General features: G+C 46.6%; 1 protein-coding gene across 1 annotated transcript; it reads right to left on the reverse strand.

The window, feature by feature from the left end:
- Window positions 1–7,183: 7,183 nt before the first annotated feature.
- On the reverse strand, window positions 7,184–9,843 carry GAS1 (growth arrest specific 1). The gene has a single exon (XM_041399490.1). The coding sequence runs from the start codon at window positions 9,814–9,816 to the stop codon at window positions 8,839–8,841; it is 978 nt and encodes a 325-aa protein (XP_041255424.1). The 5' UTR covers window positions 9,817–9,843; the 3' UTR covers window positions 7,184–8,838.
- Window positions 9,844–13,232: the final 3,389 nt, after the last annotated feature.

The following is a 13,232-nucleotide window of genomic DNA, read 5'->3' on the forward strand; positions in this document are numbered from 1 at the left end:
TCTTCGTAGAAGAAGTTCTTCGGCCCTCTGAGCAGCTTAGTCCTCTGGACTCTTTCCAACAGCTCAACATCTTTCTTATGCTTGGGATCCCAAACCTGGATGCAGTATCCCAGGTAGAAGTGCTCCAGGTAGGGTCTCAGAAGAGCAAAGTAGAGGGATAGAATCACCTCTCCTGACCTGCTCTGCTCACAACTCTTCAGATGCAGCCCAGGACATGGTTGGCTTTCTGGGCTGTAACTGCACACAGCTGGGTCATATTGAGCTTTTCGTCCGCCAACACCCCAAAGTCCTTCTCCCCTGGGCTACTCTCAATCCCTTCCTCCAACAGCCTCTATTTGTACTTGGGACTGCTCCAGCCCAGGTGAGTGGCCTTACTGATCCTCATGAGGTTTGCATGGGCTCACCCCTCAAGTCTGTCAAGGTCCCTCTGGATGACATCCTTTCCCTTGAGTGTGTTGACTGCACCACTCAGCTTGGTGTCATCAGCAAACTTGCTGAGAGTGCTCAACCCCACTGTCTGTGTCACCGACAGAGATGTGGAACAGTCCCAGTCCCAATACTGACCCCTGAAGACGCCACTCATCACTGCCCTCCACTTGGACATTGAGCCATTGACCACAATTATTTGAGTGTGACCATCCAGCCAATTCTCTATCCACTGAGCACTCTATCCATCAAACCAATATGTCTCCAGTTTAGAGACAAGGATGCTGTACAGACAAGGATGTTGTTCAGTGCTTTCCACAAGGTCAGGTACATAACATCTGTTGCCCTTCCCTTGCCCACCACTGGGTCTGTGATATAACCCCGTCATAGAAGACCACCAAGTTAGTCAGGTATGATTTGCCCTTAGTGCAGCCACGTTGGTTGTCACTGATCACTTGATTATGTTCCAAGTCTCTTAGTATGGTTTCTCTTAGCACAGGAGGAAAACCCATGATATTGCCAGGCATGGAGGCGAGACTGACTGTCCTTTAGTTTCCTGGTTCTTCCTTATTTCCCTTTTTAAAAATGGGGCTTATATCTCCCCTTTTCCAGTCACTGGGGACTTCACCACACTGACATGATTTCTCAAATGTAATGGGCAGTAGTTTAACCACTTTCTCAGCCAGTCCCCTCAGGACCCGCAGATGCATCTTATCCTGACCCATGGACTTGTGCACCTCCATGTTCCTTAGATGTTCTTCAGCCTGATCTTCTCCTGCATGGGGCAGTTCTTCATTTTCCCAATCTCTGCTCTCCCCTTCTGCATCTGGCTGGAGCACTTGCTGATGAAGACTGAGGCTAAAAAGTCATCCAGTACATCAGTCTTCTCCAAGTCGTGCATAACCAGGTCTTCCATATCCCTCATGAAAGGAGACACATTTTACCTGGTCTTTCTTTAATATGCTGATGTACCTAGGGAAGCTTTTTTTTGTTACCCTTGACATCCCTGGCCAGATTTACAACTGCCAGTGCTTTAGCTTTCCTAACCATCTTCCTGGCCGTTGGGAAAATTTCTTTGTATTGCTCCCAGGCTACCTTTCCCTGTTTCCATGCTCTGTAATCTACCTGTTTGTAGTTTAAATTTGTCCAGGGGATCCTTGTTCATCCATGCAGGCCTCCTGGCATTCTTCCCTGATTTCCTCATTGTAGGGATACAATATGTCAGAATACAGTACTTCTTCAGCTACTACCACTGTTTGAATTAGAAGTCATCACCAGTGGATGACTGGAAACTTGCACTGCTTGTATTTACTCTGTTTAAACCACCTAATTTCCTTTATTTTTTAAACAATTAAAAATAGTGAAAGCCAGATATACACTGTCACACACACTATAAAGTCATAGGCAACTGCATTGTTTTAGTATAAGACATTATAAACAGATGTGTCTCGCTTTTGCATTACTAGAGAACATCTAGCAAACTATGTTTATTTAGATGAGGATGTGTGTTTTGTGACTACACAGAGCACTGTAATCTCTCAGATAGTTAAAAATACAAACTGTGTCTGCATTGTCTATATTTGCATGTAGACATACATATAAGGGAGAAGGCTCAGTTGTATTTTATTTCTGTTGTTTCCAGGCAGCAAGATACTGTGGCCAAGACCATGTTTATAAACAAGTATTTCTCTCTTGCAAAGGAAAGAAATGTCCCCTCTGAACTCCCAGTTTTGTCCAAATTTTTTCCTATTATCTTTCCCTTTCCAGTTAAACCGTCTATTTTCCTATTCATAAGTGTTACTCTTAGATGGACACTTTCCTTTTCCTCACCATATTCCCTTATATTTCACAATACCGCTTGTGTTACAATTCCTCTCTTCCTCTTGTCTTCAAATCCTGGACTAAATTCTATGTTTTGGTCTCTATTCTCCTCCTAAACTTCCCTTTTGACCCCTTTTCATCCTCTCTTGCCTTGTGGGCATGTGTAACAGTTATCTTCTCTCCTCAAACCCCATGCATCACGACCTCCCTTGAAATATGACATACGTATACTTAAGCCTGACCTCATTCTACATCTACCTAAGGAGTCTCTTGGATTTCCCATCATCAGGTCAACATTAAAATCACAGTATAATAGAAATTTATTTAATGGAACTTCCAGAGATCATCTACTTCCAACCTTTTCCAGAAGCTGTGTTCCAGCCAAGACAAAAAAAAAAAAAAAAACAAAAAAAAAACCCAAAAACTGCTGTATCTCTTGCTAGCCAAGCCTTGGAAATATCAAACAATGAATGTGACAGGGTTTCTTTGGGAAACTTGTCTCAGGGCTGCACTACTTCCGTCACCTCCCAGCAAAGTTCTTCCTAATGCTCAGTCTGAACCTACCAGCCACAGTCTGTGTCTGCTGTAGCTTGTCATACCTTCTTACACTACTAAGAAAAGTTGGACACTGTAGTCTTTACAAAAGCTCTCTTCCCATGGTACAGGATGCCATTAGATTCATTTTCAGTTGGACTAAAGTTCAGCTCCCTCATCTTTTCCTTGTTGGTCACAAACTCTAGCCATTCTGGCAGCCTTCTACTAGCCCCTCAAGTTTCCCAATATCCTTCCTGAACTTGAGAGAGGAGTGGTCTGAAACGCAGACACAGTGTTTAAGGTGCTCTCTCAGGAACACCAAGAATACAGAGATGATAGCTTTCATCTCCATCTTCTGGAGATGGGGTAAAAAATCATTTCCACAGCTGAATATTCATCTTATTTCCACATTACTCTTACCTTCTGGCTGTGCCAACATTACTGAAGACAGACAGCTTTCTTTCTACATTCCCCCATTATTTTCAATCTGTGCCTCAGCTAACTTCTTGATATTATTTTGGAGCTTCTTTCTCCTTATTAGCAAGTACCCTATCAATTCTCCAAAACTTCTATACATAACAGTCATCTCCTCTTCCCTACCCTTTTTTCTTCTCGCCCATTCAAAATACCACGTTTGAACGTGGATTTTCTTTATGCAGACTGTGTATCATTTTATTAATGTATTTTTATGTTTCCTACACATCATTTCACCTCACGACCATCCTACTAAACCTAAATCTATTATCTTACTCTAGGGTGCTCCTCTTTGCCCAACATGATGTATGTCCAAGGTAGAGTATTAGCTCTATTAACTCTGGGTGTTAACAAAAATCTCTGTGTACATTCACCTTCTACTATAATATCCACTTGGCTCATAATAAATTAATGAAAAAAGAAACTTTAAAGAAAAGGGACGCTTGTCAATCACTATTTTGATTTTGAGCATCAAACTCTCATCACTAGTAGTAGCTGCATAAATCATCCCTCTTTATTGTTTTATTTTTATGCCCTTCAGTTACATTTGCACTGGTTGAATTTTGGAGGTAAATATCCAAAATATTAGCTGAAAGCTTCCTCAGAAAGCAAATCTTTCCCACATCCTTCCCTGCAGTTCCTCTTTAAGAGGTGTCAGCATGGCTGAGAGAATGAAGTGGCTCCACATTGTTTGCCTGAACCATTATGTGTTTAACATTTCCATAACAAAAGTGCCACTCGACTTCTCCCCGATTAATGCAGCTCGAGGGCTCTTGTCCTCCTTTAATAAAACATTGTTGAAATCATTTATTTAGAGCCCCTGGTTACTAGTGGGAGAATGACCATCTTTGTGCCAAAATATAGTGTATACAGTCCACTATTTTGTAGTAGATCATTCTGTTATTTAAGAAATTGATTAAATGGATGTCTTAGAAAGTATTTATGCTAATAGCACATTACTTATGTCATTCAGACAGTCAATGTGAGCCTTTTCAACTGTCTAGCACAGTCAATGCCTCAAGTAAAATACAGTAACTTTCAACTTCACTGCTTACAAATCTGTATCACAGACATGAAATCATTGTTCTTCCCATTTGAAATGTTTTCTGTTGCACAACTACCTACTTTCCCTAGGACTTGCAATGGGCGTGTTACCACAGGCAGTAGGGAAGTGCGTGAAGTTATTACTGCGGACAGGAACAAAATTGATTGAAGGTCTACATTTTTTTTGGTGACCTTTCAAGACTACGCAACTCAGTCACTGAAGCAGCATTTTCCATTACTCAAATGGTGATGATTTTTTGTCCCTCTACTTCTTATATGTGCACTTTGGCTCTTTTGGAGTACCTCTCAAACTCCAGTGTACTCAAAAAGAAAAAAAAAACAAACCAAAAACCAAGCACTAGTTTTGCATCACATTGAGATGGAATGTCTTGTTCCCTACCTGTAAAGCTGCCTGCAGCCATCTTTGCAGCCCTGTCTAAGATATGCACTACAGAGGTGTGTCTGTAGTGAGAGATCTGGTAGACCAACAGCTATTTAGGAGTGGAGATTCTAAGTAAAATCCATCATGCTTTCCAATGTGACCATGAAAAGACTTGGCCAAACCAGAGCTTTGCTTATGGCCATTGTAAGGTTTTTTTTCATAACAATTTTAAAGTTATGTATGCCTGTCTGTATACATTGGTGTATATTGTTGAAAATAAACAGAGACCTTATGTTATGTCCATTGTGATTGCATACAAAAGATTTGCTGTGCGCTTGGGTGATCAGTGAAGCTTGAATCTCCCCCTATTTACTGTATGGTCACTGTCAGTTCAATGAACTGCCTCCTTGTTCTCCACCATTGTCCCACACTCCCTTAAACATTTGTCACTGAAGTGCCTCCAAAGACAAATAAACTGTCGCCAAGAATTCAAACCTGGTAACTGGGAATGAAAAGGGATCAGAACCTACTCGATTATTTTACATGAAATGATGCAGAGTTCCTTCTCCCCCTGGAAGATATAGCCTGGACAGGACTTCAGCAGAGAGCACTGCCGAATAGCCAGACAAATGAGAGAACTTCCTTTCCTGTGAAAAATCTCCCTCTGTCAGGAAAGGTGAAGTCTTCCCCTTGCTTAAATCTGTTCTTGCTACATCACTTGACATTTCAAGATTTCCATTTGTCTGAAAATCAAGCAAAAGAAATGCGGATCTGATGGACATCAACATCTGTACAGGCTTATTTGGCTGGGACAAATAGCAACACAGCCATTCATCCTGGAAATAGTGCTGACTCTGACTATACAACAAAACCCAGAGCTACCTCCTTATGGAGAGGAGCTCATAGGAAGAATCAGTTCAGCTGTATTTATTGCACAATAACTTAAATTAAAACAATCCACTTTTTCTGGAGAACAAAGCATACAGATGAGTCCTCCCTGCCTAGTGGTGCTTGGTGTTGATTTATTTCAGGCAGATGCTTTTGACAGAAGCCTGTAAAATTAAGTATTGAGTTTATTGTAGCAGTTAATTATCAGTCCTTTTCTAGTGCTAATGTCTTTACTTCTAAATGAAGAAAAATAAAGGCTTTTAGCTGGGACTTAATTTTTCATCAACAACTAGTTAAATAGTCCTTGTGGGTGCTAACTGTTGACAAACTAAAAGCATGTTTCTGGTCATCTATGCAAGAAGTATTTAAGATTATCCTTACCCCATTGTGAACTCAGCACTTTGTAAAGAAAGCTGACTCTATTTACAAGTCTCACCCAACTACTCTGTTCTCCTCCCGAAGAAACAGTTTCCAGCTTTGTTTTAACAATAAGCTTACTCAACCGTTCAGATGACTTTAAAAACAAACTTCAGATCATAGCTGCACACCATAGTCATACACTTGTTTGGTATCACAACTATTTGGGGTTGGCTTATGTGTGTGCATGTGCACTTATGTGCATTTATTGCTGGGCAACGTAATCAAATTCACACCCTAAATAAATAATAAAATAATCCTCCACTGAAATAACTAACACAGAAGCAGGGATTTCTAATTTTGTTGATTTATACAACAGACAGATGTGGATTTGTGCTCTGTCAAGATCTGGTAAGATGAAAATGACGCTATCTTGCTAATCTGTCGCCCCCTCAGTCAAAGTTTATTTGTGGTAGACTTTAAACTTCTGACTTGCCTTCCAATTATAGCCTTTAAAACGCAAAGCTTTAAATAAACACCATGAATAGAAGATAAATAAACTTTCTTTTTTTTTTTTTTTTTTTTTTTTTTTTTTTTTTTTTTTTTTTTTTTTTTTTTTTTTGTGAGTGCCTAGCTTGACGCAGTCCAAACTCAAATCCCTAGAGGACTGAGCTCTCTCTTTTGTCTTAATGTTTAAAAGATTTTCCAGTGCTGGAGTTTATTCCTACTGCAAACATTTCTATTTACAAGGTCAAGTGTATCAGCACTCGACACAGCTTAAGAGTGTAATTATTTATCTAAGGGCGTTTGAGTGTAGATCAGTAGCTCTGGCAGCAAACCAGGCTTCAGCACGATGCAAAGCATCGCCTAAGCACAGTATTACAAGATCTAGTAATTGCTGATCCCTTCAGCGTGTTTACTTTTGCATTCTTCGTTGTGGGAGAAGGCAGGCTGAATAGCAAACTTTGCGTTTTGTTGCAGCTGCCTTGATGCGTGCGCCCCTGCCCGCGAAGCGACGCCTTGTCCGAAAGGCCTGCCGCCTCCGTGTGATGTATTTCTCACCACTTGTTTGCACGCCCAGGAGCACTTATACAAGCGCTAGCGAGAGCAGGGTGCCTGCACGAAGGAAGCGCGGTTGCACAAGTAATTCTACACGAATATATACAGGAGCAGTGTCCTTGAATTGCTTTACTCTCTTCTGGCTCTGGCAAGTTACCATGCCAACGCATTATAAAATCAACCACTCATTTAAAGAAGTACTTTCAAAGCTGTATTTACTTCTTGCATGTAATTATCCATTAAAGTAAGAATAGCAGTAATTTACATCTATGTGAAGTATTACAGGCAGACACAGATTTTTGTTTTTTGACTGTTTTTTGGTTTGTTATTCTGTGGTTTGATCCCCGCCTCTCTTCCCCCACCCCCACATTTCGGGTGCTGAGAGTTCAAGTGTCCCTGGAAAACAATTTCACTGCATTCATTATTTAAAGCTCTTTCTTTTCTAATTTACACGTTTAGAAAATACAAAAAAAAGCCATACGTATTTAAAAGACAGGCCTTTTTTATGCCTTCTATAAAAATACAAGGTTTAAGGCAGCTCAGAAATGCATTTATACAATTCTAAAACGCTCATAAAGTCTCTCCAAATAAGAAAGTTAACTTTCAATCTGTAAAATACACTGTACATTTGATGTTCTAGAGAATACTTCACTTAATCACTGTTGCTGGTATCCCTTTAAACATAAAGTGAAATCTGTACCTTTCCAGAAACTAACAGCAAATGCAGCTACCTGGCAAATAGGACATGGAATTAAAACTTTTTATTATTTTTTTAAAATAAATTATCCCCAAAGCATACAATTTATAAAATTCTATATACAATGAAGAGCGACTGGTAACAAATCCCAGTTTTAAATACTTTTTTTTTTATATAAGATTTACCAGAGGTCAGCACCCTGATATGACGAGGCAATAAAACTTTTCAGGATATTTGTACATACATGTTCTCGAGTTTAAAAGTGTCTTTTAAAGATGGCAGTGCAGAGCTCTTTTAAAACAAAAGTTGCATTGTTCAGTATAGCCAACAACTCCGAAACGATTTTTTTTTTAATGTCGCTAGGTTACAGAGGAAGAGACGGCTGCTGGCACGCTTTTGTTATAGGGAATATGTGTGTGCAAGAGGGAGTGCTGTAAACCACCAAATTTATTCAGTCTGCTATTTCCCTAAATTTAATGGTAGATGAGGCAAAAGCCCCTTTCGGGCACAACTGCATCAGGAAGAGCGAGATGCGGCTAATGGTAATCAAATTGCTGACTAACTAGTACGGCAACGCTTTGGCAGCAAGTTTGGGTTGCCCACCTCTTACTAACCTTCATGTCAAAACTCTTAAAAGACCCCCAGTACCAGCATGCCACAACTCCCGGTTTGTTCCGGGGGGCGGCTAGCGGCCTCGCCCGCAGTCTCTGTCAGCCGCTCCGCTCGCTAGTAACACGAAGGCAGGGTGGCAGCAATTGCATAGTGCACACTCGAGACCAACACCCGAAACACGAGCGGCCCCTGCGCTCCGGCCACCGCTCCAGCGGCCGGCTCGCAGCGTCGGGCCGGGGAAAGGGGTCGGCTGGGGGCTGCGCGGAGCAGCGGAGGCAGAGGGGGAGTCGCGAGGGAAAGGGGCGCCGGGGCGATGGGTCGGGGAATCCGCGGCCAGAGCGTTTAAAGCCGCTCCGCGCCGAGGGGCCCCGCCGGCCGGATCCCCGGCCGCCGCGGGAGGGCTCGACTAGAGGCCCGCGGCGGCTCGGCGCGGGGGGCCTGGCCCGGCCCGGCCCGGCGAAGGGGATGGGGATGCGGAGGGAGGCAGCGATGGAGGGAGGCAGCGATGGGAAGCAGGCAGGAGGGGTGCGGGAAGAGAGGGTTGCTAGAGCCGCGGCAGCAGCGGCACCAAGATGGAGGCGAGCAGCGCCCCAGCCGCCCTGGCGGGCCGGCCAGCGTTATCTCTCTGCACGGGGAAGCCGGGCTCGGCGCCCGCATTGTCCTCCGCGTCGTCCCTCCCCTTCTGGCTCGGCTCCTCCTCGTAGTCCTCGTCGTAGTACTCCTCCAGGCCGCCGTCCGAGCCGCCGCTGCTGCCCGCGCCGTTGCCGCCCATGTCGGCGCCGAAGCAGAGGCGGGCCATGTTCTCCTTGACCGACTCGCAGATGGGCCGCTCCAGCCCGTCGCAGACGCAATCGTTGAGCAGCACGGCCTTGGGCACGGCCAGCATGTCCTCGATGACGGCGCGGCACTCGGGCGTGCAGCGCAGCCCGTTGAACAGCTTCCCGCAGTAGGTCATGTAGCGGTTCAGCGCCAGGCTGCAGCGGCTGTCCCAGTCGCAGCGCCGCCGCGCCTCCGTGCAGCCCATGACGCCGGGGCCGCCGGGGCCGCCGCCGCCAGGGCCGCCGCCCGCGGGGCTGCTGGTGCGGGGCAAGCAGGGCTCGATGGCGCGCTTGGTGGCGCGGCAGTTCTCGTCCTGCGCGCAGTCGCAGTCCTCCAGCGCCGGGCCACGCCGGGTGTGGTTGAGCTGGATGAGCGCCGCGATGCAGTGGCTGGGGCACCGCCGCCTGGACGAGGCGGCCGCGCCTGCAGCGCCCGCCGGGCCGTCCCCTTCGCCCGCCGCCGGCGGCTGCTGCTGCAGGAGCACCGGGGCGCACGCCTCGGCGTACTGGTTGTACGCGTAGCTGCACTCGGGCTCCCCCTGACACTGCAGCACCGCCTGCCAGCAGATCAGCCGCCGGCCCTGCACCAGCGAGCCCCGAGGCGGCCACACGGCGCCCAGCGCCGCCGCCAACCACAACCAGGCGGCCGCCCGCGGCCAGCGCCGGCCGCCGGCTCCGTGCCGAGCGGGTGAGCGGGCCACCATCGCGGACGGGGGTAGTGGCTGCAGCCGCGGGCGAGCTGGGAAGAGGCGCTGGTAGACGAGGAGGAGGAGGAGGAGAAGGAGCAGCCGCCCGTGGAAAAGTTTCCAAAACTCCCGCCGGCCGTGTGCATGAGGTCTCCTCGCATCAATCCATGCGCGCCGGGCCCGGGGCTCTCCAGCCCCCAGGAGCTGAAGTCGGCGGAGCGGCGGTACGAAGCAGGCGTCCGGGGACTTTCCCGTGTCCCCCACCCGCTGCTCCGGGCTCGGCGAGGCGGCGGCGAAGGCGCCCGGAGAGGTGCGGGGAGTCAGTGCAAACAGGGGCTCGGACGGCAGCGGATCCGTAGTGCGCTCTGGGAATCGCAGGCTGCGCCGGGAGAGCTCATGGTGCTGTACTGCTCTTCATGCAGTTCCGTCTCTCTCTTTTTAATTTTTTTCCCTCACAAAATAAATGCCGAGCTGCTGCTGTTGCCTCCTCGGGAGCTTTTAATTCTCCGCTCGCAGCATCTCTGCACATGCCAGCAGCTCCGATCCTATTCACAGTCCCGACTCTGCTCACTCCCTCTCGGTTCGGATCACGGTTTCGGGTGGCGCGGAGAAGAAATGTCTTTCTTCGCTACCAAGACGAGAGCACTGGGAAAGGAGAAGAGTCAGCCTTCGCGGTCTCTTTCTCTCTGGGCGACTGATGCTGCTTCTGTTGTCAACAAGCCCTGCAAGCTGCTCTGTGGATCCGTCTGTGGATCTTTTTTTCTTTGCAAGGCTTTAAATACAAAAGTGCCCTCCAAGCAGCAGCAACGTGCTCTGATTAGGCTTCATTATGCATGCATGGAAAAGCAAACAAACAAAAAAAATTAGCAACGCTTCTTCTTTTACACAACCCCCCCAGCCTGCGCTTTCTCGCTCTCTTTCTCCCTTTCTCCACTTTTTCTCCCTTCGCTCGGCCCCCTTTCCCTGCCTCGCCACTTGCCATTGGCCCAGCCTGTTGTTGAAACCTTTTTTTTTTTTTTTTTTTTTTCCTCCCTCCTTCTCTTTACGATGTGCTGGAGGGAGGGAAGAGAGAGGGGGGCTGGAGGGCAGCTCACATTCAAAGCTTGAAAGGAAAGGCTTAAGGAGAGTGACAGCCCCCCTCCTCCCGTTAAGGCGGCGCGGCGGCCGGGCCAGAGGCGCTGAGCGGCGGCGGCTCTGCAGGACCGGCCGGGCGGTGGCGGAGCGTCCGCGGGGTGCTCCGCAGCACCGCGCCGGGGCCGGGCGGCACGGCTCTCCGCGCCCGTGCTGCAGGCATGGTACTCTCACTGGTCCTGCTCCCTACAACAAGGAGGGGAAAACCGAGTTCTCTGGCTCGGGTAGCGCTTGTACCCAAAATTCCCGGTGATTCAAGTGAGAGCCGAGCCGCTACCAGAACGGCAGAGAGGATTAGTCTCAAAATGGGACCGACTTTGTTCTTAATGAAATGGAAACAGAGGTCCTGGTTTCAGTGTGCTAGTACTGTCCGGGAGAGCAAAGCTAACTACTAATGGTGTAGTGCGACCATGTAAGTACTCCTTTGCTGTACTTCCAGTATTACAACTTTCCACTTGCCGCATACCCCCCGATTTTAAAGTCATTCAGCTCAGCTTCTCGCCTGAGATTTTTGTGCACGGTTCTAAAACACTGACGAGGGTGCCTGTTGGCAGAAATACAGTAGATCCCGGTATAGTTCTTTGATACTTGATTTGCCAGCTAGTAAAAAGTTTCAAAAAAAACTAATTCGTTTTAATTGAAAGCGAAATGCCTTGCTGAAGTCCTGCCTTCTTGTTACACTTTCAATTTATAAGGAAGTAGTAACAAAATTATCAAGGCACTAGGAGGGGAGCATAACAAAGTAGTCGTGCATTTGCCCACTGCCTTTCGTTTCCGTGCTACCTTAATTCCAGAGCAACATCGTCTCCAACCACAAGGGGCATCGGTATCTGCTGCCTGTCAAAACTGGCGCTTTTTTCATCCTGAGACTATCAACTCCATCTGTCACAAAAACTGGGACAAAATCTATTTTCCAGAAACTCGGGGATCTTGGAATCCCATGTGGTGTGAAATCATGCCTGTCTCAAAGTGCGTAGACTGTGGAATGGTGGTGTGGTGTGGCTGGGAGTCAGTATGATTGATGGGTTGAGAAGCATTCATAAGGGCTTGCTCCATTGTCATCAGTTTTACAAGCTGCTTGTGTTTCTCCTTCAGTATAGTTTTTCCTATTCTTGTATAAAAACTGTGTTTTTAAATCTGCAGAAGCTGTATTTAGAAACCCTGCCTCCATCCACCTAGTTTAGAGCTGTTTCTTTTAATTCTTGTTAAATTGTGGTATTAAAAATGCCAGATGCCATTCAGGCAGGTTGTAGTAAATGTAAATTGCTATCTACACTGGGATTGTTCATGCATTACTTTGTTGCCCTATTGTCTGATCATGCCGCTGTTATTGTTGGAAATCAGCTGGTTTTGGATGCCTCAGTTGGAGATGACATTGCAGGTGCTGTTCAACGTACTGCTGCACTGACTGGTTCCTAGGGAAAATGCCCCACGGTGCCATTGGAGGGAAGAGGGTCTGGATGCCGGGATGTTCCAGACATAAAGAGTCTGAGAGAGGGGGTTGGAATGGAGCAGGGTCGTGGCCTGGGGCCTCCTGAGCTTCCTCAGCACGGGAGAGAGGAGTCCCAGTGGGGCTGCCTTCTGCAGACAGCTGGATGATGAGCTCTGCCCCCTCCCAGCTCCTGCCTTCATTTGCAAAATCCATCCAGCTTGGCTGTGCTTCATTTCTGGAGCAGAAAGCAGGCTGTTTACTCTGAGGAAAGGCAGCAGCTGAACTTCGGGCCTCCCAGGAGGGGGAGTAGAGGAGCCTTCACTGCTGGCCTTCCATCCTTGTGTGGCTGCGAGGAGGCTGCTGTGGTGCTGCTGGAGCAGAAACAGGATCAGTACCTAGTCCCACTAGTGCTGATGGACTTCCCTGGATGGACTGTTCATTGAATGTCAGGGTATGGCATGAAACATCACATTTTTCTTAGGTAGAAATTTTCACATACATACTTTTTAGTTAAAGAATATTTTATACAGTGATAATAATAATGGAAATGTTGACTCTGAAGTTTGGAATTACCTTTGGTATCATACAACTGACAAAAATTCTAACAGAAAATAGGTGAGTTCTTCAATTACCACACCTTTTAGCTGTCTAGAATATCATTATTTATATTCAGGATTATATATTGTCAATAAATTAACTTCTTAAAATGGTTTAAAGCATTTTTCTGTCCTGTCTTTCTTTAATGAGGATTTGAATTCTGCCTGTATTTGTAACTACAATTTTGGGTGAGGACTTTGGCATTCACAGTGCTCTGTTGGAGGAAAGAAATCTTTTCTTGTGTGGAGCTAAACCTAAGGAAATAATTCTCTGG

This window comes from Onychostruthus taczanowskii, unplaced genomic scaffold (genome assembly GCF_017590055.1).
Source record: "Onychostruthus taczanowskii isolate IOZ18803 unplaced genomic scaffold, ASM1759005v1 scaffold161, whole genome shotgun sequence".
Lineage (NCBI taxonomy): Eukaryota > Metazoa > Chordata > Aves > Passeriformes > Passeridae > Onychostruthus > Onychostruthus taczanowskii.